The 25,576-nt window shown below is 43.7% G+C and overlaps 1 protein-coding gene across 1 annotated transcript; it reads right to left on the bottom strand.

Moving 5' to 3' along the window:
- Positions 1–547: 547 nt before the first annotated feature.
- Positions 548–25,576, bottom strand: prkar2ab (protein kinase, cAMP-dependent, regulatory, type II, alpha, B). Its single transcript, XM_063215024.1, is given in 16 exon segments — positions 548–1,435; positions 4,107–4,245; positions 5,396–5,461; positions 5,604–5,678; positions 6,061–6,162; positions 6,359–6,512; positions 7,936–8,042; positions 10,588–10,727; positions 13,119–13,151; positions 13,773–14,057; positions 20,644–20,724; positions 21,385–21,502; positions 22,764–22,854; positions 23,109–23,236; positions 24,138–24,230; positions 25,215–25,576. Coding segments are annotated over 16 exon segments (1,842 nt in total). The 5' UTR covers positions 25,320–25,576; the 3' UTR covers positions 548–1,310.

The raw sequence follows: 25,576 nt of genomic DNA, 5'->3' as shown, positions 1-25,576 counted from the left end.
ATCCGGTCAGGTAACATCCAGTGGCATAGATGTCGTTTTTCCTGCGCCGCCTCGAAACAGATTGTTTGACGTAATTGCTAAAAAGAATAATAGAGCCACGGATTTCTGTCAGAAAGGGCATAAGCAGTCAGCTGGCGGGTAGAGCATCAAGTCAATACTCTAGGCCAGTGTTTCTCAACAGGGGTGCCGGGGCACCCTGGGGTGCCGCGGGCCCCCCTCAGGGGTGCCACGGAAACATGGCCGATAAATGTTGTAATATAATACATATTCGTCTAAATTGATAAGTTAATGCTAGTCAGTGGAATCTTTCATCTGACATTTACGCACAATAAAGTAAATATAGGTCGCCCCAGTCAGCTGCAACTTCGAACATAGGTCGTGTGACGTCTCCAAATGTGTTACTTTTCTAAGCTTTTGTGGTATCAGATGCGATGCCGATGCGATGCCAATGTTAGTTTGGGGTGCCTTGAAATTTGTCATGAATTGAAAGGGAGCCTCGCCTAAAAAAAGGTTGAGAAACACTGCTCTAGGCCCAGGGGCGGGGAACCTTTCTCATTCGAGGAGTCACTTCAAATTCCTCCAAGGCCCGTAGAAGCACCGTACTATGAACACAAACCAGAATTTCCCCCTTCACTTAAGGCCTATATTGAAGGCAGTCACCTTAAAAACAGACCCAACCTTCTCTAGGTCCCCTGAACATAACCTAATTGTAATGTAAATGTAATTTCTAAGTTTCCTTTACAAAATATGTCATATTTCATGTGAAGATGCATAACATTGAAATTATATCGGGGGCCGGATAAAATGGCCTCAAGGGCCACAAACGGCCCTCGAGACATAAGTTCCCCACCAGTGGTGTAGTCTACTTTTTTATGGTGGGTATACTGTATATAAGCATTTTTTGAAGTGGGTATACTGTATATATTTGTGCTATTCAAAACAATGGATCAATCAATTTTAAGTGGGTATACTGAAATCCCTGAAATTTAGAAGTGGGTATAGTCCGTACACCTGCGTTCTACGTAGACTACACCACTGTTCCCCACCCCTGCTCTAGCCGAATAGAAGTAGATGCTGAAGGCTGACGAAAAGGGGCGAAGCAGCGAGGAGGTGCTTAGTTAGTGGCAGACTAATAAATGCATGAGGTCTGCACTAGAGCCGAATAGGGTGGCTGCGAGCTGCACCTCAAAGAGCGTGGGGATCATCTACCTGTGCTGAGTGCTCGTTACGGTCAACTGATTCAGAACAACACATGGGCCAGGGTTTGCAGCAGGGTTTGTTTTTACATTGGGAAGAGGTGGTGGTGGTGGCTAGTGCTTGAGGTCGGCACTGGAGCCGAAGAGAGCTACCAGTTGCTCCTCGTATGATGCGATGTTCCTCTGCATGATCTCCTTACATGGACCAAGAAGACGCTCAAATGCCTGCACGTCCATCACTGGTGGAGGAGAGAGAGAGAAAGACAGAGGGAGGGAGGGGGGGGGGGGAGGGAGGAAGGAAGAGGGAGAGAGAGAGATAGAGAAAGACAAAGGGAGGGAGGGAGAGGAGGGAAGAGGGGTGGAGACAGACACAGATACGTAGAGTAAGAGATGTAGGAAGACCGTAAGAGAGAGAGAGAGAGAGAGATTATCGTCATCACACCTCAGTCAGTCCTGACAAGTTTGAAGAGGTGAATGGAAATGTTTTGAAAATCTATAAAAGCTCATTTTGTTTAAATGATGAAGACTGAAAGATGAAGACGTGACATTTCTCTCTCTCTCTCTCTCTCTCTCTCTCTCTCTCTCTCTCTCTCTCTCTCTCTCTCTCTCTCCCTCTCTCTCTCTCTCTCTCTCTCTCTCTCTCTCTCTCTCTCTCTCTCTCTCTCTCTCTCACGGTCTTAAAGGAGTTAAACATTTCAAACCATGTACAGTACAGTAGGCTACACAGGTCAAGAAAGATTGTGCAAGAATATTGAGGTTTCACTACATTTCAATTACTTACATGTCAATGTAAAACTTGCAGTAAGGCCAGTGGGAATACTTGAAATTGATGGTGGCAATTAAATATTCATGAAACGCAGGGCCTAGTACACACGAGTGGAACGGAAGAAAGAGTGGCGTAAAGATTTACGGTCATCATCGCTTAAGCACATTTAGCAGGATGTTCCCAAGAGGCTCTTCCTGCTGTCCGTATTGCTTAACGTACTCTGTACATGTGCAGCTCTTTAAACACGGCGAGGAGTGCTGAGTAATGCAGTGGCGTGACACTGACAGGGCAGAATAGAGAGTAGAGAACAGGGCACACTATGGAGAAAAGCCTACCCTACAATGGTTCCCAAACTGGGGGTCGGGACCTCAAGAAAATATTCTGAAGTCCAAAAGGGGGTTCCTGCTGACAAAGTTTGGGAACCACTGGACTACCCCACTGTGGAGAATACCCTACTCTACTATGTATAGGAGTATAGCCTATCATGTGGAGTATATACTATTATGGGAAGTATAGCCTACTATGGGGAGTATAGCCTACTATGGGGAGTATGGAGAGTGGGACACATGATGTGGAGAGTTTAGCATACTATGGAGACAGGGAAATAGCCCACTGTGGGGAATATGACAATATTATGGAGAATTTAGCATACTAAGGAGAGTGGGGCATCCTATGAGGAGAGTAGTAGATAGCCTAGTATGGACAGTAGGACACTACTGCCTCTTTTCCACTGCCAGTTTTCTGGTAGGCCTACAGCTCGACACAGTGCCACTTGGCTGCAACTTTTTGGTTCATGAGCAGTCTCATGCCTATTCGAAAAGCAAAAAGTGGCAACCGAGAGTCGTGCTGTGTCGAGCTGTAGGCCTACCAGAAAACTGGCAGTGGAAAAGAGGCATTTGTGGAGAGTGGGGCATAGCTTACTGTTGAGTTTACCATAAGAGCAGTGCATACTATGTAGAGCGAGGCATACTATTCAAGGTCACCATGGCAGTCGGAGGCCTGTCAAGCCAAACTAACCAGATACATAGACAGCCTAACTGCCTGCCATAGTCCTTGACCACAACCACGACCAGACGTTATCGATTGAGAAAGGCCAGACCCAGTCATTTGAAACTTGAGGAGTCTTCACACCTCACAGGTAATTCAAATGTTTCTCAATGCAGCAAAGCCAGACTGTAAAACTAGGTGTTAAAATAGGTACATACGAATACATACATACTGTACATACATACCGTACATACGTAAGTAAGTACGTAAGTAAGTAAGAATGTAAGTGTAGCGTGAGCTCCAGGTCTACCTATCCCTCTGGCAATCCCAACTCATGAGAGAAATTTTAAACATTAAACTTACAAAGTCCTTCAATGTATAGCCGCCATTGCCACTGTAAGTCTCATGTGTGTTTCCTTTTCATATGGGCGGTAGGGCCCAGTGTGACGTACTGCATTGGCAGTGCTGCTGACAAGTTCCAAGTGAGGCGGCCTCCCTGCTCTGATGGATGGGGTGAAAATAACACACTTTCGCTTCTTGTGTTTTCGCACGTCGCCGTGAACGTGAACCTCTTACCCAGGGTCGCTGACAGCTGTGGCTGGGCCCGGGACAAAGTCATGTGAAATCCAACCCCCACTCTATACATATAATGTAATGAGGACCTAGGGTTGTCACAATATTCAATAAGTCAATATATCGTATAACACGTTTTTACAAGCATGATAACTTTTTTGCCCCAAGTTATTGCATGCTTCTTTGTTTTCCTCGTCACTCTCTCTTAGACTGAATATCGATAGGCACATTTCACTCAGCACAATGATGCTTAAACGTTGGTGTACTTTTAATTTTCAGTCTGTCTACCTTGTATATCCCTCTATCTACCCCTCTATCTAGCACCCCCTGCTGCGACGCTTTCAAAATTAGAAAGGGTGCATTCGCATTTTTATCCCATTGTCATCATTTAAAAAAAAAAAAAAAAAAGACCTAGAAGACAATATTATCGCTTATCGCAATAATTTCTTGGCCAATTTATCATCCAGCAAAATTTGTTATTGTGACAGGCCTATGAGGACCCAGTTCTGGACTCCCCTTTTCTATGAACCCGGGACAACTGACCCCTTTGTCTCCCGCCTCGCTGTTGGCCTCCTTGCTCTTACCCAAACACCTGGTCTCTCCCAGGGCGTACGCTGAAGCGGCCCGAGGCTTATTGGTGACGAGAGCCAACTCCCCGAAGTACTGGCCCCTCGAGCACCGGGCAATCTCTACCTCCTCATTGGCTACTGCCCCAGCCTTGGTCTGAGGAAACAAGAGAAGGATAACAAGCATGTTTATCTGTCAAATGTGCATACACAGTAAAAATGCCAGTGTTATATACAGTATACTGTATATAATATGTGACCTGGTCCACTGAAATGAGTCACAGTGATAGAAATTTCACAATGGAGTTTTTTGTATCAATGGAAAGTATTCACAAAGCTGGACATTACAGCTAAAGGGTTCTCAATATTCTTCAACGTTTGACATGCCCTGACATTTCAGATAAACTGTATAGTCAGACATACAGTACAATATAGGCAAATACGGTATATGTACACAAAGGACTGCTGACAGCTTTAGACAGGCCTAGGGAAAGTCATCTGAAAGGCCCCTCCACTCAATGCATACTGTTAAATATTCTGCCCCGCTCCCCTTGTCCCAGGGCCCGAGATAACTGATCCCTTTGTCCCCCCATTTCGGCTTTCCTCTGTACACACAAATGTATACATATCTACATAACTACATATCTCTCAAACAAATCTGGTGTCTCACACAGCCCTACATATTCCCAACCCCCCCAACGACCACCAACCACATGACACCCCCTCCACCACCACCACCACCAACCACATCACATTTTTATAATACACTCACTCTGACTCAGCCTGCAAAATTCCAAATTTGGAAGGCTGAGGGTTCCAAACCATGAAAGATTTGCACTCTTTCCCTCTGTCATTCTCTCTCTCTCTCTCTCTCTGATTCTCAGAAAGCAAGAATGTATAGTACGTACAGTCGTTTGCCAAATAAGGACAGACTGGCATTGGACGTGGATTTACAGTCTGATAACGCACATCAAATAGAGGACGCCAATTTTCTGACATTTCCTGATCACACAAAGCAAAAACTGAGGTATTGAAACATCAGGGTTGAAAATCTGGGAATTGATCTTTTGAACACCCAAAATGTAATTTTAACCCTTTTGGATTACAAATGTGTCTAGAGTCTAACTGTTGTTTTAACACTGAACAGTGTTGAACTACGTTCATCCAAAGTGGTAAAAACAACTCTATTGGGGTCAAATCAACAGTAGATGTTTTGCTGTGCTCAGAGTTCAGATAGTTTGTGTGTGGAGACATGGCCTGCCTAAGTTGACAGGAATATGTTTATAATTTATCCATATTTTTTTTACTTTGCTCTTGATCATGATCTTCACGACACCTGACTCCACAATGTAGAAACAGTCAGCCTCATCTCCCTGGAATAGAAGAAAACACACAAAACAGTTATTATATCAAAGATTATGAGATTGACACACACATTCATATTGCATTAGTAAAAGTTAGTGGATTTGCTGATGATACCAGAATGTAGTTCAGAATAGACAGCTGTGTGGCTACCTGTTTTATAATCAGCTCTCCGTTTTTATATGACCTCATTCCCAGCACGTCCACAATCTTCATTCGCTCAGATAACTGCAATAAAAAATAAAACACAAAGCATAATGAACATCATACAAAATAAGACGTTAAACGGTGAACATTTAACAGAGATTGGACACACCAAACAGACAGAATGTTGTGTCTATAACATTGAATGTACATATAGGTTAAACAGCAACCACTAAGCTTCCATGAAATTCATTTGAAAAATTCTGAGATGTAAGGTAAAAAAAATATCAAAGAACAAACTCATTCATTATGCACAGTGAGTAAGACTCAGTCTGAGAGAGAAGGAGAGAGAAGGAGAGAGAGAGAGAGAGAGAGAGAGAGAGGAGGGGGGAAAGAAATACAAAGATAGCTATTCTTCACTTCAAAAATAAAGACAGAGTGAGAGAGGAATAGAGACATTCATCACCTCAAGGCTCTTGAGTACAGGAACGCTTTCAACAAAGGCCTCGTACATTCTCCTCTTTTTGGCGTTATTTTTAACAATCAGCTTGTGGAATGTGGCGCGTCCCTGAAAACGCACACACACACACACACACACACACACACACACACACACACACACACACACACACACACACACACACACACACACAAGTACAAATATGTGACACGGCATACATTATGGCCACAGGCTTGTGTGCTTGTGTCAGTAGTGGAGTTATGTTGTGGTTGCAGACACAGGGGTGTTGCGTAGAGTCTCTCACCAGAGCCCACAGCGCCCCCTCCTGTTTGGCGATGATGGTTGCAGCCCGCGGTGTGTTATACATGAGAGCCAACTCTCCAAAGCTGCCCTTGTTGTCATACTTCCCCACGCAGATATTCACTCCGTCCTTCAGCACTAGGATGTCATACACACCCCTGCAGACAGCAGAGACACCAACCAAAACCATCAAATAATACAGAGACAGAGACAGACACAAACAAACACAGGCAGTCATGCACACACACACACACACACACACACACACACACACACACACACACACACACACACACACACACACACACACACACACACACACACACACACACACACACACACACACACACACACACACACACACACACACACACAGCTACACAACTGGCAGTTTCCTCTAAAAAATCAGGGTTGTATAAAGGAAGGTATTTTACAGTATCTTACTGTACTTAAAAAAACACAACAAAATATGTCCCCAAATTACGCTATGCAAAAGCTTGGCAAGTCAGTCCAAGGAAGGCAAGGACACACGTGTATCCAAACATGAAATGACATTACATTTTAGTACAACACTAAATTGTGAAATGTGTAAAACCTAATGAAGGTGTAACGGATGCTAAATACACTAGTTCTGGCCAGGCCAGGGTTGTCAAAAAGCGTGTTGCTTTCCTCTTCAATTGCATTAACTAATTGGTCCAGGTGTGTCTCCTCAGCTGATCATCTTTCTTCACTAGCGACCCGTCACGCACCTTCACCACGCCCTCATCTACCCTATTCCCCCTCAACCATATGCTGCTTGCTGTTTCCTACCCACCTCCTCCCCTACTCCACCCTGTCATGTATGACATGGCATGTTCTCTTGTCTTCTCGCTTACTCTATTCATGGGGAATATCAATCTTTCCCTTAGCCTGATTATCATAAACGTTCAAATCTCTTCGAGACTTGGTCTGACCAAGAGCATAACCATTAACATTTCCCAAACGGCATGGTTGACCCGCCTCCCTTGGTTTGTTTATGGTTGTTTGCTTACCGACAAAGTGGGGAGGAGTTCACGTATTTTCGGAAACTCAGAAAGTAGGTTGCATTGCTCTTGACCTGACTAGTTGCAACGCTGAAAGTGTTGCGTCACTAGAAGGGCAAAGCCTGGCTATCTCTTCCTCTCCTACTGGGGCGAGAATTCCCCAACACTGCTGTTGTTCCCTGACTCGCTGCTTTTTCATGGCGCACATGAAAATCAGGGGACTCCTCTGAACAGAGCCATGCAGCAAATGTAATTCATAGCTTTAATTCAGAATCGTCCCTTGTGTTTCTTGACAAAAATGGTTCTGACAGAACTAGAGTTTGTCGGCAGAACTGTAGTACACTTCCCTCCCAAAGCCTCACTGATGCGGTAGCGCTGAGCTATCGGCCTTTGCCTCAGTGGAATCGTACCTGTGTCTCCCATGCTGAACTGGGGTGTGAACTGGAACGTTGTGAGTTTGAGCCCTGAGTGGTGTAAGCTCAGTTACAAGGCACAGGCACACGCACACGCACACGCACACACACACACACACACGCACACGCACACAGATGTGACTCACCTGTCGATGACGTAGAAGTTGTCCCCATCCTCCCCCTGGTCTATGATGTGCTCTTCTGCCTCGACCAGCTTCTCAAACATGGCGTCCAGCACCTCAGAAAACTGCTCCTAATAAACAAGACACCAGCACAACCTCAGACAACTGTTCTTAATAACTGCACCAGTACAACCTCAGAGAACTGTTCTTAATAACTGCACCAGCACAACCTCAGAGAACTGTTATTAAACCAGAACAACTTCAGAAAACAGCTACTGATAAAGACGTCAGTGCAGTCTTAGAAAATTGCTCTGAAAGACACCAAAACACCTGAGATGACAGCTCCTAATAAAGAAGACACAAGTACAACTTCAGTAGAACTGCTCCTAAAAGGCATTAACCGTTCCTAATGATGCCAGTACAACTTTTACATGACATTTCAAAGATGCTTTTATCCAAAGCGAGCAGCTTATGAAGACAAGATAAATAACATACAATACACGTGTGTGTGGAAGTCAGTTCTGAAAACTGCTCCTAGACACCAGTTATCTGTTATCAATTGCCACTCAGCAAAACATTTTATACTGTACCATGTCAGTGTAAGGAGTATAGCGTATCAGTAAGTAAGTACAAAATGAATCTATTTAAGTTTAGAAAAATTGACCTTTGACCTTCACTTGATATTGCCTAAAATGGTCATTATTCATTTTCAGTACCATAATCAGTAGTTTTGCATGCTGTTTTTAATACCCAGACACACAGCTACATTGACAGATAAACATGAAGACAGAGAGAAAAACAAGTAACCTGAAAACCAATACTCTTCTCCTCTCTTTGAAAAAAAAAAAAACAGGTCGAAGGAGTAAAGTTGCCAGACGTTTCACCTTTCATCTGTTCCTCAGTTCTAAGCTGACGGTGGAGAGACTATGGGGCCCACTCAATCTAGTACCTCCCGTCCAAACCTTTTACTTGAAGCCTCACAATGAGAGGCAAGATGTCATTGACAATAGACATTTTATTCAATAACCCATAGAACTAATGCAATATATACAGTATTGTATTATTTCTATGTTCAGTATCTCACAAAAGCACAATTCAAAACTCATTTTCTCATTTACACTTGTTAAATGGGGAAAAAGCTCCCCCAAAAGTTTCTCGGCCAAGACTGATAGCGAGGAAGCTTTATTGTTTTGTCATCAGAGGTGAGGCGTCAACAAAGCACCGCATGAACGAGGCCACAAGCGAAAGGAGAGGATGGGAGGTGCTAGTGTGAAATGGACCCCAGGAGTTACTGTAGCCTATATCTCTGGACAGCTGGAAGTGGAGGTGGAATGCTACTCCTTCTCACAGGCGTGATGACGGCAATGAACAAGGTTAACACACCTGTTGCGTGCACACTCTCAAAAAAGCAAGCCGGTTTCAGTGTTGCCAGATTGGGCAGCTTCCCGCCCAATTGGGCTGCTTAGGATGGACGTCTGCGGGTAAAACCAGGGCATTTGAAGTTTTTCTTCAACGATATGGTCATAGAAATCAATAGAATTTAGTTCAAATTGGGCAGGATTTAGTGCTTCCAGGTGGGTCTTTTGGGGCAGGAAATAATCAATCTCACCTGGCAACCCTGGCAGGTTTCAGACTGGCTGACAAACATATCAGTGTACTGCATGCAACCAGGGAATTGGGGGCCTCGCCCTATGACGTTGTATCTGCGGGGTCTTTTCCGGTGGCTTTGTCCTGGGCCTTGCCAAAACTGTCTGTGGCCCCTCATGCAATTCAAAACTCTTCATGAATGCTTTACATGAACAATGTCCAAAGGAGTGGGAATGTGTGCACATCCCCACCAGCTGACCAGGTGTAGGACGGGTTGAATCCACATAAAAGGAGTAGAAATACAGGAGAAGACGTGGCCTGGTTGGTTTGGAAGATGGTTTAAATCCCACACTTACCTCTCACTTACACCTCCATCCATGACTGAAGTGCCCTTGAGCATGGCACCTAACCCCACATTGTAACTAATACCCTGTAAGTAACTGCAATTCGCTTTGGATGAAAGCATCAGCTAAGTGTAATGTAATGTAGAAATGCGTGCAATGCTGCTTGAACTATTGTATAAGAATACAGCAAAGACTCAACCACAGTGTTAGTAGTTTCATTGAACATACTATGTTAATGGCACTGATGATGTTGTTTTATCACTTCATTTTCTGAGCTTAGATGTACTGTATCATGGTAAAGAAAATATGTCTAAAAATACTGACAGCAAAACTGTGGCTAGTAGAAAGGCTGAATGACTAGCGACTATGGAAAACCACTATCCACTGTGGCCAGTGAGCAAGAAGTGAGCAAAAGTCGGTAACACTTTACTTGACGCCGGTGTCATAAGCATGTCATTACAGTGTCATAATAGTGTCATGGCACAGTTATGCATGTCTCATAAACATCATGTCCTTGTCATAAACATTTTATGACTGTTGGTCTTGAGTGACATTCGGTCATGGCAAAGACAACCTTATGTCCATGTCATAAACATTTTATGACTGTTGGCCTCGAGTGACATTCGGTTATGACAAAGGTTGTCTGTGTTACCCAAAAGTCAAACGCTGGCGTGAATGTGAATGTGTTATCTTCTCACCGGGTCGAGCTGGCGTGAATGTGAATGTGAATGTGTTATCTTCTCACCGGGTCGAGGGTCTTGAAGAGCAGGATGTCTTTGCAGGCCTCCTGGAGCCTGTTGCGCTGCTGGTCCGACTTGGGGTGGACTATACGAGGCTCGCTCTCACTCTCGTCATCCTCATCTGGGTTATACGCCTCTGCGCACACTGAGTGGACAGACAATAACACAACACCTGGACTGTAGAGTCTGAAATCTGGCTATGTGAATGTGCTTATTCATCACACAAGCATTTGCCCACATCATATGGCACACATATACCAGAGGGATGCCTGGTTAAGACCAAACGATCTCGCAAGTGAGATCGTCTGGAGGCTACCTATGCAGTTTCTCGTAGGAAAGTTGTGGTTTACGACATGGCCGGATTATCCATTGGGGCCAGTGGCACAGTGTCCAGGGCCCCAACCATTTTTTTGACCAATGAATGGGCACCACAATGCACAAGATTTACAAATATTGTTCATAAAGGGGGCACCTCTGAGGTATTGTGCCCAGGGGCGCTCCATTATCTTAAAGGACAAGTTCAGTCAATTTCAACATTCAGTTGTAATGCTCACACTACCCTGGACTTGTCAGTACCTGAGATTTTTTTTCTTCTTCTTCAGCCATTTCCGAGATCCTGGTCATTGTAGTGGGGGCAGCGCTTTGTTTACATTTCAAAAAAACATTTTTATTTATTCCCAAGAACATCCAGAAGGTTATAAAACATCAGCAGACAACGAGCACACAGCAGTACCTTTTGGGAAAATATTTGGAGTAGGCCTATTTTCATTTTTTTCAAATGTAAACAAATGCTGCCCCCATTAGAATAGCTCATTATCTTGGAAAGGGCTGAGCCGAAAAATGTGGAATCACCGGGTACTGACAAGTCAAGGGTAGCGTGAGCAATACAACAGCATATTGAAATTGACTGAACTGATCCTTTAACACGGTCCTGGTTTACGATTGCCCATGGCCATTCATTGGACGTTACGAATGTGGCGTTTGGTATATACATACTTAGCCCAAGCCAATCGTGTCAGTTGCATCTGTTCAAACAAGCTGCAGTCATTGCCTTTCCACCCTTCCCTGCTCTCTGATTGGAGCCCAAGATCTGGCACTCTCGCTGAGGGATTGAATCCGTGCTGTCTATCAGGTCGGAGTGATAGTGAAAGCAGCATGGGATTTCCCAGGCTAACCAGACGGTTACTCTTCTGGGCAGAAGTAGTAGTTCATACACCACGCTCTTCCGTGTGGTGCGTCTCCAGTTGAATAACTTGGAAGATGAAAAAGTGGATCGCACTCGGGTTCTTCTTTTCTTCTTTTTTATTTTTTATTTACATAGCAGCAGAAGAGTAAGGTGAAAAAGTGGATCGCACTTGGGTTCTTCTTTTCTTCTTTTTTATTTTTTATTTACATAGCAGCAGAAGTGTAGACAAACGAAGGCAACAGCCGAAACGTTTGTCTACACTTCTGCTGCTATGTAAATAAAAAATAAAAAAGAAGAAAAGAAGAACCCAAGTGCGATCCACTTTTTCACCTTACTCTTCTGGGCATAAACGGGGCACAGGCCTATGCGCAAAGACATGCATTCTGAGACACACTTTTGTCATTTTAGTCAGTGCTGTACAGTGGTAAGATGACAACATGCACCAAATAAACTCATTTGATGCAGACTAGGATCATGCAATGAGGAAAGAACATTCACACAGTGATGTGTTAGACAGACACCGTTGTGATGCGGCACTGACAATGCCCCAGATCAAATGTAGGCTAGATCAACAATTATTGAACGGACACACACACACACACACACACACACACACACACACACAGACACACACTCGCGCACGCGCCAGAGCTATGTAGATGTAGCACAGTGAGAGGAGGCTGATTTGGCAGAAAAAAATGAGCACTTCACAAAGTATAGCTGTATCTAGTAGGCTTATATCCTTATCTAAATAGTGTTGTTTTTTTAAATGCACACACTTCACTGGAACTTCACTCCCACAATGCTTTGCAGTTGGAGTGCAGTCATGAGCAAATGGTTAGGGAGTCAGACTTATAGCCTGAAGTTTTCCAGTTCGATTCTCCACACTGAGGGTGAGTGGAGCGAACAGTCAATACACTACACTACTCATCCTCCTCCATGACTGAGCTACCCTGAGCATGGTACCACACCCCTGCTCTGCTTGGGGGCGCTTGTTGGGCAGCCCCCTTGCATGGTTGAGGCATAAATGCAATTGCATTGTGTGATAGTGCATGTGCATCGTGCGCTGTGTCACAATGCTTGTGGGGCTTCCCCAGTGGGACTGTTGCCCTTTCATACAGATGGGTTTGCCGGAGAGGATCCCATTCACTATTTTCTGTAAACCCTTAACTACATCATAACAGCAGTGCTTTGACATTGTTGAGAGTATTAACTTGTAGTGTTATTACATTCTTCATTCCTCAGTCACCTATTTCCTACCAGGTCACCAGAGCAGTGGATGAGGTTGACAACACGCTCACCATCACTATTATTACACATTATTATATTATTATTAGTCATCTGACTCACCTGATACTCTTCTCTTGGGCTTTGAAGCAGGTGCTTTGAAATAGAAAAGAATATAGGTTTTATTTGTTGGCAATTCATTTAATGTCATTATTGCATTGAGACAATTTCCCACCAAGCATGCTTGACTCAAGGTCCCTCCACAGGTACACGGTCGTAGGGCACTTTATGATGACACATTGCTATTATTAATGGCAAAGCCTTGGCCCAAGAGTGCATTTTCCATAGGCCCAAATGTTTCCCATGGCACCTATAATCTAAACCACCACCAAGTCATCATTTATAGTCTTGGCCTACTGTGTATGTAAACTCAGTGTGTGAGTAGGTCAGGGAACAGTGTGTGTGTATGTAGACAAAGCCATCGTCCATTAGGCCCATCCATGCAAGCCCCTGATCTTAAGAACATGAAAAAAACATAGTCATATGACAGATCTAGACCCCAGCTGTTTAAAAAAGGCAATTCAAACTATGTTTGCCCACAGGCAATCACTGAACATAGCACTCATGTCAGGAGACAGCAATTCGTTATGCTGTTGCTCACGTTTTACGCATAAGGCAATGCACAATTTTGGACTGAATTAACTTTTACAGCACCAATTTACGTTTTGTTAATTAATACAGACAGTGAGGAGAGAAACACAACACATAGTTACCCACACTTGAAATGTAGTTCTTCTGGGAAGATGTCGTCCTCCTCATCCGCGCTGTTACCGCTGGAATGCGCATCATCTTTAAAAGACACCGCTCTGCGTCCCATTTGAACAGGCTCAGGAGATGGCGAAACTACATGCAAACTGTTGTTATCTTCTTTTAGACGACTAAAATACTGAATGGCAAACTCGACGAGGTCCGGCGGTTTCGTTCGAAGCACCTCCACCGTGTAGCCTCTCAAAAGGTCCGTTAAACCCTCTGGAATCTCAACACTCATTGCGCACAAGTAGCCTACTAAAAGTTAACCCAGACAATGGAAAATAGAAATTACTTCTTTCTTAGCCTCGGTAAATTTTGTTCAAAACCGTATCCGAATTCTTCTTTAAAACCTAAAGCGTATTACATTCAATAACAATAACATGTCCTTTTAGTATAAAACTAACGTTAAAATAGGGCCTATCAAGTGATCTTGATCACCACCCAGGCGCAGTTCTAAGATCTAAGTTAATTGTAAAGTTTCTTCAAGAGCTTGTTCCGTGTCTCTTCCGGAGACCGCAGCAGCATCATCTGTCAAAGGAAGATGTCAGAACAAGCCTGAGAGAGCGGAACCGCAAGTTTCCACCACTAAAATGCTGAAGCGTAAACGTGCGTATTTGGCACCTTGGTCACCGGCAAAAATAACAAGAGGATAATGTCTTTTTCTTTATAACACGAAAAACAAAAAAAAATTGGTGGCGTGTGATGATCCGAGAGCGTTATGTTCCCAGTCCCATCATCATTCTGTGGTGTGCACGGCACCCCCTGGGGGGGATCCTCCCCATTGACTTGTGCGCTGGCTGGGAAAGGACGACCAGTTCCCATATATAGGCATAGGACGTAGTGGAAAGTATTGACCACGTGCCCGTGCTGTGGGTCAACTGTAAATAAAAGCTAATTATGCCCCCTTGTCCAAACAATTGTTCTTTTTCTCTCAGCCACCTCTTCTGTACTGTAGCAGCATCACAGTGTTAAGCAGGGACGCATGAGTGTGGAACAGAATTAAAATGCATTCAAATAATCAGGGGTGGGGAACCTTTTTCATTCAAGGGGGCGCTTCAAATTCTTCCGAGGGCCGTAAAAGTCCTCAGAGGGCTGTACGATGCAAAACCAGGAGTTCCTCCTGCACGTTAGGCCTATATTGAAGGCAGTCACCTTTAAAACAGATCCCATATATATTTCAGGGGTGTATTTCATTATGTATTTCAGGGGTGGGCAACCTGCTGTCTCGAGGGCCGCTTGTGGCCCTGGAGGCCGTTTTATCCGGCCCCGATATAGTTTTAATGCTATGTAGCTTCACATGAGATATGAGATATTCTGTAAAGGAATCTTACAAAATAGTTGCAATAGATTCCTTTACAGAATATCTCATATCTCATGTGAAGCTACTTAACATTAAAACTATATAGGGGCCGGATAAAATGGCCTCCAGGGCCACAAGCCAGCGGCCCTCGAGACAGGTTCCCCTCCCCTGAAATACATAATGAAATACACCCCTGAAATATATAATGCACAGCAGCAGCAGACCCAGCAGGAGACTGACATCACATGCCAATGAACGGAACTGCAATACATAATAGGCCATTTGAAGTTTACAGACATATGCGGCTGTTGACATACTTACAGTATAACATGGAAAAATTAAACACTGCGTGGCTTTTAACACTAAATCAATATTCCAGCACTAACAGTATCTCTCCGAACTCGAGAGCGCATTGAATGGACACACCAACACTGATGCAAAGTCAAATGATTTGATTTATTTACATACTGGCGGTGAGGAAGTATACATCAGTATTACGGAGCTTCATTGAGGTCCTAAACAGTCCTGTAGTTCCACTGAGAAAGAGAGAGAGAGAGAGAGAGAGAGAGAGAGAGAGAGAGAGAGAGAGAGAGAGAGAGAGAGAGAGGGAGAGAGAGAGAGAGAGAGAGAGAGAGAGAGAGAGAGAGAGAGAGAGAGAGAGAGAGAGAGAGACAGAGACAGAGAGACAGAGACAGACAGACTGACAGGCAGACAGGGGGCGGACTGATAACAGATTGCCACCCCTCAGAGGATGAGTTGCAAGTATGCAAGTGTGAATTAGAGAAAGAGAGAGAAAGAGAGTGCCTGTTGCAGCAAGGTTGTGCACTGTAGGATGGATCTTATTCTGGTTTCAGATGTATTTTGTGTAAGGCATTGGATACAGGCAAATCTCAATTAAAAAAAAAAATCAACCAACACAGGACACAAGCACACACACAAACACACCAACATACACACACACACACAAACGATTAACCAAGGGAATCGAGTCCACCTCTCCCACCCCAACTTGAGCTTACAGGGTGGGGGAACAGAAAGGCAAAGACTGGCAAATATTGGTGTTGGTGAATATAAGGCACGATTATCACAACCTCTTTTGTACCAAGAAAGACAGAAAAAAACTATTAAAAAGATCTTGTAATTTACACAAAATCACAAATCCCAAGGTGTGCACATTCATTTGCTTCCTGTTGCTGTGTGTGTGTGTGTGTGTGTGTGTGTGTGTGTGTGTGTGTGTGTGTGTGTGTGTGTGTGTGTGTGTGTGTGTGTGTGTGTGTGTGTGTGTGTGTGTGTGTGTGTGTGTGCGTGTGCGTGTGCAAGAGTGCTGTGATGTGGAGAGGAGAGGCAGAGCAGAGCAGGCTAATGGCTAACAAGCACTGTAGTGTACTGTAGTGTCTCTTCTGGACGCCAGCCCTGCCTAGCCGTGCCCACCGCACTGCCTGCTTGGCTCAGACACGTGTGTGTGTGTGTTAAAGGAGTAGGTCAGGCAACAGAGTGTGTGTGTGTGTGTAGGGGAGTGTGTGCGTATTTGGATAAAGGTACTCTTGGAGTACTGTAGGCCAGGCAACCGTGTGTGTCTGTGAGTGTGCGTTTGGACAAAGGTACTCTGTGTGTGTGTGTGTGTGTGTGTGTGTGTGTGTGTGTGTGTGTGTGTGTGTGTGTGTGTGTGTGTGTGTGTGCGTGAGTGTTAGTGCAGCAGTTGAGGTGAGGTTTTAGGACCCTTATCGCGGTCAGTATCGTCTTTGGGATGACATCACAGGTTGGGAGCCGCCCAGTTCAGGAACTTCATGGCCAGCTCAAAGCCCAGGAAACACGCCTAAGGAGAAGAGAAAACACAGCCAGGTTAGGAGGTTAGGGAGCACCCATGCGTGCGTGCGTGTGAGTGTGTTTGTGTACAACAAGGAGCGGGATGTACAGAAACTGACAGACAGAGAGGGGCTGACGGACGGACGGACGGACGGACGGACAGATACTCAGTGAGAGGAGAGACAGAGATAATGAAAACAACAGGGAATTGTATTGCATGGGATCAAAAAAGTACATTGCTAGTAGGCAATAATAACAGGCATGGAGTGATGGCATGCAGATACATTGGCAGACAGTCTTTTATCCAAAGCCACATCCCATTTCAACGTCTTTCGTGCTCCTACAGCATTTCTGGTCTGCTGTTTCCTGTTAGGCTGCCCATTGCCCTTCTAATGGATTTAGCACTGGCACTTGCTACCCAAATAATAATTGTGCCACCCTTGTAACCTTGGATACTAAAGGGTGGGTGTGTGTACTTACAGAGTTGGCGGGGAGGTCATGCAAGTCATGCAAGTCATGTAGTAATGGGATGCTTGTAGCAGGGATTGACATTAACTTTTTTGCTCACCGGCCACAGTGGATAGTGGTTTTCCAGAGTCACTAGCCATTCAGCCTTTCTACTAGCCAGTTTGGTCATTAGAGTTTATTAGACATATTTTCTTGACCATGATAAACGTACATCTAGACCATCAGTGCTAAGTATATATACAGTGCCCTCCATAATTATTGGCACCCCTGGTTGAGATGTGTTTTTTAGCTTCCAATTATTATTATTTTTTTTCTAAATAATATGGGACCTTAATGGAAAAAAAGAGAAAAATCCAACCTTCAATACAAGTGCATTTATTCAGTAGGGAAAAAATCCCACATAAAGAAATAATTATTTGACATCAAATAATGTGTTTCACAATTATTAGCACCCCTGGTGTTAATATTTTGTACAACCCCCTTTTGCCAACAAAACAGCACCTAATCTTCTCCTATAATGTTTCACAAGATGGGAAAAGACAGAAAGAGGGATCTTTAGCCATTCCTCTTTGCAGAATCTCTCTAAATCATCCAGAGACCTGGGTCCTCTCCTCTGTACTCTCCTCTTCAGTTCACCCCACAGGTTCTCAATGGGGTTGAGGTCTGGGGACTGAGATGGCCATGGGAGGAGCTTGATTTTGTGTCTGGTGAACCATTTCTGTGTAGATTTGGCCATATGTTTAGGGTCATTGTCTTGCTGAAAGACCCAGTGACGACCCATCTTCAGCTTTTGGGCAGAGGGCAACAGATTTTGATTTTAAGATGTCCTGGTATTTCAAAGCATTCATGATGCCATGCACTCTAACAAGGTTCCCAGGGCCTTTGGAAGCGAAACAGCCCCACAGCATCACTGACCCACCCCCATACTTCACAGTGGGTATGAGGTGCTTTTCAGCATGCGCATCTTTCGTGGCACGCCAGACCCACTTAGAGTGTTTGTTGCCAAAAAGCTCAATCTTGGTCTCATCTGACCAAAGCACACGGTCCCAGTTGAGGCCCCAATACCGCTTGGCGAACTCCAGACATTTGCGTTTATGATTGTGAGTGAGGAAAGGTTTTCTCCGTGCATGCCTTCCAAACAGCTTGTTGGTGTGTAGACAGCGCCTGATGGTTGATTTGGAGACTTTGTGACCCCAGGATGCTACCATTTGTTGTAATTCTGTAACAGTGAGCTTTGGAGATCTTTTGATTTCTCTTACCATCCTCCTCACTGTGCGTGGTGGCAAAAGAAACTTGGGTCCTCGTCTAGGCTTGTTTACCACTGTTCCAGTGTTTTGAACTTCATAATTATTCATCTCACAGTGGATATGGGCAGCTGCAGTTGAGTGGCAATCTTCTTGTAGCCTCTGCCTGACCTGTGAAGGTTGACGCACATCTGCCTCACTTGTATGCTGTGTTCCTTTGTCTTTCCCATGTTTAAGAGTGGATAAGAGAAATGTCCTCGGTGTCACGTCATATTTATACCCCAGGAAACAGGAAGTGATGAATTACTAATTAAATGTTCCTACATACTCTGGTAAACTTTGTAAACTACTGTAGAAATGACAGAAATGCTTCAATTATATTTATTTCCTGGGAATTGTTAAGGGTGCCAATAATTGTGGAACAGGTGATTTAATGAAAAATAATTATTTTTCAGTCAGGGATTTTTTTATTTTCTTACAATTCATTTGAGTTGAAGGCTACATTTTCCTACAATTTTCAGTGTGACAGTATTCTTCTGCAATAAACACTGAATTTATTTTAAGGCTTTTAACACATCTCAACCAGGGGTGCCAATAATTATGGAGGGCACTGTATATATATGTATTGTGTTAAATGAAACTACCTCAGTATATCAGACAAATAGAATCTGAATGATCTAAATATAACACAAGGTGCAAAAATAGGATATACTATGCTACTGAGGTATGTCATAACCAAGAATAAGTTACCTGCCAAAGCGGCTAGTGAGACTAAAATTGTTTCTAGCCACGGCCAAGTTTTACCCATGTTTGGCCGGTTTGCAGGTGCCAGTGTCAAGCCCTGGCATGTAGTGATAGGAGGAGTGTACTGTAGTGTAGTGTAGTGATGCAAGGCGTGTAGTGTAGTGATAGGAGGGGTGTAGTGTAGTGATAGGAGGGGTGTAGTGTAGTGATAGCAGGCGTGTACTTACGGCGTTTGCGGGGAAGTGATGCAAGGCATGTACTTACGGCGTTTGTAGTGTAGTGATAGCAGGCGTGTACTTACGGCGTTTGCGGGGAAGTGATGCAAGGCATGTACTTACGGCGTTTGCGGGGAAGGCTCGGATCATGACGGCGGTGAAGCCCTTATAGAGAGAGCCGATACCCTCCTCTCTGATCAACTCCCGCAGCACGTCACGGAAACCATTAGGGTACTTCCCCTCAGGAGCTGCACACGCAATAAATAAACAGGTCAACAAACAAACAAACAAACAAACACAGCAAAGAGGGAGAAGACAAGAAACCCTACCCCCTCTTAATATTTAGTTCAATTTTCTTCATTTAGATCCAATGTATCTTAAAAATTTGTCAGGTAATATCTGAGCAACTTCTGACCAAATTTTTTCCCATTACAAGGCGTTGGGCTCGCCACTAGTCCGCGACACTCATTCGGGGACATCAGTCAGAGATTTGTCATCTATGATCTCCAATCCAATAGGGTCACCCAACACAAATCTGTCTAACAATGGGACTTTGGGACAGACAGACAGGCAGACAGACAGACAGACAGACAGACAGACAGACAGACACACACACACACACACACAGACACAGACACACACACGCACACGCACACACACGTGACCTGACCAACTCACCTGTCTGGAAGCGTGATTTGAGTACGTCGGGGGGAATGGCCACAGCCCAGTTGAAGATGCCTGCCATGCCGCCCGCAAACAGGACACTCGGCACACTGAGCTCACCAGGACTGCACCGAGAGCACACACACACACACACACACACGAACACGCGCGCACACACACACACACACACACACACACACACGAACACGCGCGCACACACGCATACACACACACGCACGCACGCCCACATCCACACACACGCATACATACAGACGAACACGCACGCACGCACACATCCACACACACGATTGTTACATACTCACATCGCAAAAATGCTGGCAAAGTGTGATGCTGTGGTATGGGACTAGTAGTCTACGATAGTATGGTGTAGTGTGGACATGCTCACCTCTTGCCCTCTGGCGTGAGGGCATATTTAAGCCACTCATAAGTCATGAAGTACATCCCACTGGCCGGAATATCTGAAGACAAATAAACATGCTATTAAATTGTGCATTAGTGTGTCACAGACACCAGAAACTTCAATGGCAAACTGCCAAGGACAGTGAAAAAGAGTCTAGTCATTAAGTCCTTGCTATAGAAAATTTGTTTCGATTACTGTACTTGGATGGTGGTTAAAAAAAAACAACATTTGAAATGTCCTGCACCAATGTCCTACAATGTCCAGCACACTACAAGTAACTAACACCTGGAGGCACCCAATGCCCAATTTGAATTCAAATTCAAATTCTATGGCCATAAATCTAATTTTTCGTACCTGTAGAACAGGGGTGTCAAACTCAACTCGCGGGACGAACTCAACAATTATTTTTTAAAATGGACTAAAATTGTGCATGCATGCACTTCATACTCATAGTTAAATTTCACACACACTCTTCCCCATCATATTTGTCAGTTCAAATGTGTCTACACATCTTGTGACATAGCAAATTTCATGTTTAAGTTGCGTTACGCTAAAAATGAATGGTGTATGTGGGCCAACTGTAATACACATTTGAAATGATCTCACAGGCCGAATAAAATGGCTCTGCGGGCCAAATTTGGCCCCCGGGCCTGAGTTTGACATTCCTGCTGTAAAAGGTCATGCTAAAGAGCCCAATGGGCAACCCCGCGGCGCTCACCTCTCATGAGGGTCAGTGCTGTGCCCTTGTAGATGCCCCGGATGCCACTCTCCTGCCACAGCTGCTTCACACAGTCCATGGGCCCTGCGTACTTAATCTGGCCCGAGGCTGATTGCACCTGGACCACAGAACACAAAGCAGTTTCAAGTCAAGTCCCAAAGTTTCCGACACCGACACTGAGCCAGGTGTAATGTTAATTTGAAATCATAACACTTGCATATTAGTTTTCATATTTCATATTAGTATTGCCACTTTTTTTTACTTGATACGTTTTACTTATTAATTGGTTTCCTGTTCTTTTGACTTCCTTTTCTGACCAAATAGTCTACTTGGGCCTAACTCAGGTTGAAACCCATGCATATGCGTGGTTTTGATATCGAATCGGAGTAGTATCAGTATCGACAGATATCCGAATTTAGATGACGGGATAGGATCGGAAGTGAAAAAAAATGTGTATTGGTGCATCCCTACTCAGTAGTGCATTAGGTTAGCCTTGACGTAGTGGTAAATATTGTAAAATAAGAGCCCTGACCCCTCATGTTTTTTTTTTTTTTAACTAAATGACACCTGGGTAGGTTAACTTTTTTTAACGTTAAGTTATGTGTGTGTGTGCTTTATATCTACTTGTAATTTTCATTATATGTAAGCTACTTCAGATCTTAACTCCCTGTTATAAATGAGCTCTTACCAGAATGTCAATGACCATGTCGCAATGTATTACTAAAAGCCTTGTGCACGGTCATAGTGGTGTAGTACTATGGTAGTTACGTTTTTTTCAGTGACTATTACAATAGTGCCTGATAAGGTGCTACATTCCCTTTGGGAACTTAAGCAAGTCAACAAAAGTAAGTCTGCTCTACTCAACTCAACTAAACACTCTTCTTACCTGGGCATGTAAACTCTGAGAAAGGGGTAAATCTAGAAATACATGAGACCTGTGGTTCTGTTTTGATTTAAGGATGAAACTCTAAGTCTGTTCTAATGTTCCACTTCTTACGGCTCTCTCTCGGTTAGCCTAGCTGGGTTCCATCTTCCTGGAATATGTATGACAATGCATTCATCCACACTGCAGCAGCTTGTTCATACTCTATTGTATAAGTCGCTTTGGATAAAATGTCTGCTAAGTGTGATGTAATGTAATGTAAAGTAAATAAGATGGGTGGGGCAGAGTGGTAGCTGTGCTGGGCTGTGCAGGGGTGCATTTCTCAAAAGAGAAGTTGTTAGCCTGTTAGCAACTTCGGTAGTTGCCAATGGGAAAATGCATTGAAAACAACAAAGTAGCTAATGTAGTAAGCAACTTTGGTTTCGAGAAATGCACCCCTGTGTTGCGTTGTGCTGCGTAGTGCTGTGTTGTGTTGTGCTGCATTGCATGATCTTACCTGTAGCAGGCACTTAATGCGCTCCCCTGGAGCCATGATGGCCGTGGTGAACACACCTGACAGCATACCTGCAGCAAATAGCTGAGGATACCTGAAATACACAAGCACACACCTGAAGATACCTGAAATACACACGCACACACCTGAAGCACCAAAGCATTGATGTCAATGTCTGTCTTTCATAAATTATAGTACTGTGTAGCCTCTTTATACAGATGTCACTCTTTTCTACTACGTTATGAGAGCATTGCTATGACATTACAGCGAGCCTTAGGTCACCAATTAAGACTTGGTCATTACAATTTGGGTGACAGTGTGATTACAACAGATCCATCTCCCACTTACGTGAGAATGTCGTCTGGGCTTTTCTGTTGTAGTTTCTTGCCTAAGCCGAAGCCAAAGAAACACACAGCAAACATGGGCGTTACCCCAATGATGGGGGCGGCCATCCCCTTATATAGCCCCTTCAGACCCTGTGGAGGAGAAAGAGGCGGAAGAAAAGCTAATGTTATTATTAATATACATATTCATTATTAACAGTCCACTGTGCTTCCATACTTAAATAATGTTATTATCAGAGGTGGAAAGAGTACAGAAAATGTGTACTCAAGTAAAAGTATCTTTACTTTGCCTAAATTCTACTCAAGTACAAGTAAAAGTACCTATCTAAAAATCTACTCAAGTAAAAGTAAAAAGTACTTCACTTAAAATGTAATTTGAGTAAAAAGTACTTAGTTACTTTTAATTAGCTTTCCTCTTGAGAATGTCATGTTTATTTTTCTTGAATATCGTCCTCCATAACCTCTATCTCTTGCTTGGCACCAGCCATCATCCAAGACATTGATACAAGATAGTAAAATAGTGGAAATGCTGTGTGCCATCCTGCACAATCTTTCATTTCTGGCGGATTGTGGCATTATTGTGCATGGTATTTTGTCTCTCTGTCAATTTTTTTACTCAGTACTCAGGACAGGTTCCAGTGTAATTGAGTAAAGTACTTGGGTCAAAATGTACTCAAGTACAAGTAAAATTATTAATTTAAAAATGTACTTAAAAAGTACAAAGTATTCATAAAAGCTACTCAAGTACAATATTGAGTAAAAGTAATACATTACTTTTCCACCCCTGGTTATTATATATATCAACTATTAATATATAGACACACAGCACTATAAGAGGTGGTTATCAGATATATATAGGTATGAGATGTTATTTCATCTACGTAAATGTTTATACAGCACTTTGGGCCGTAGGACTTATAAACTCTTATTGCATGTGCTATGCTATTGATAAAGTCTCAGTTACTCATTTACTAAATCCTACTCATCTGAGTTTTTTTATTTTTTTCAATTAACGTGATCTTCATTCACTCACTTCTTTGGCGAGCGTCTGTTTGAAGCAGTCGAAGGTCCCTGAGTAGAGAGCGGACTGTCCTGGTGCTGGCTTGGGCTGTGTTTGAATGCGCACCTTTTGGATGGACACAGGGCACCAGAGAGTTGTTAGCTCATTTGCGGTTCACTCAACATTCACTTGTTAGAGCATGGATCTTCTTTTATTTAAAAACCCTAAGGTCGGGGGTGCTGTGACTCAATGGGCTAAGGTGGCATAAGGGAGACTGGGGATCTGGTGAAATCACTTCTCACTCGCTGATGTTTTTCTCAGCCTTAATTACAATGCACTAACAGCTGTCAACCCATGATTGGCTGAAAGCTTCAGATCTCATCTCTAAGACAGGTACATAGGCTACCCTGTCATAAAATTGTCATTGTGAGAAATTGTGCTAACCTGCCCCGGCGCGGCATGATAGACCAAAAAATGTGTTAGTTCAGGAATGCTTTTCTTGATGCAAAAGTTGCGCTTAAAAAAATAAATAAAAAAACCTCAAGAGGGGATATGTGACTCTGAAAAGGTCCACAGATGCACCTGTACTCCTGCACCCTTACATTTTCAATACAAGTGATAGCACCACTGAGGGCATTTTTGCTTTCCCTCCTCTTATTTGTGGGCCAGTGACTGTAGGCCCACAGGGAAATGCCCTGTATGCCAAGCCTGCAATGAATAAGTTCAGCTCCATCGTAGGGCCTATTACTGTATGTTTAAACTGATAATAACACAACAAAAACATTGTAGTAGGCCTACTGTTGTGGTGGACATTGTGGCTGGAATTCCAACATGACCACAGCAATGACAGCCATCTTAACTGGGTCAAAAGTTAATATTTGAGTTGTCCGTCATCATGACAAGAGCAACTACATTTACTGGAGAGTAAAGACTGACATCAGTTTATGAACTAAGCACAAGTAGCCCCTCACCCGGATACTGAAGTAACACTGAATAGAACTAGCAACTAACTTTGTCTGTGCGTACAATGACAGCGACCCCTGACTTTGCCCTGAGAGGCACATCGAAGTCTTTGGCTGAGTCAGTTGACTAGTTCATTCAGTTGCATACCTTAATTGTGTCGAGTGGATGACCAGCAAACACTAGACAAACACCTCCAAAACCCCCAGCGAAGAAATTCTTCCCTGGGCTGATAGGTTGCGGTTGCTTGGACATCTTTTCGCTCCGCTAGCAACCAACTACGAATTCGATTTGAAAGTGATGACAGCTAACGTTAGTAACGTTGTTTCTTTGCTAACGAACTTGCTACCTATTACACCATCAACTATCACAAACCCGGAGTATATAGGTCTGGCTGATCTTCGAACAAATGCTGTTCAAATTCTGTTCCTCTTCAAAGAAGTAACAGAACCGTAGTCCTGTCAAAGTACCAATGACCACTAGACCTTTCACCCAAATACCTCCTCCCCGGA

Source organism: Engraulis encrasicolus, chromosome 14, assembly GCF_034702125.1.
Source record: "Engraulis encrasicolus isolate BLACKSEA-1 chromosome 14, IST_EnEncr_1.0, whole genome shotgun sequence".
Lineage (NCBI taxonomy): Eukaryota > Metazoa > Chordata > Actinopteri > Clupeiformes > Engraulidae > Engraulis > Engraulis encrasicolus.
The sequence above is the reverse complement of the archived record's forward strand: the minus strand, read 5'-3'. Positions and strand labels throughout refer to the sequence as shown.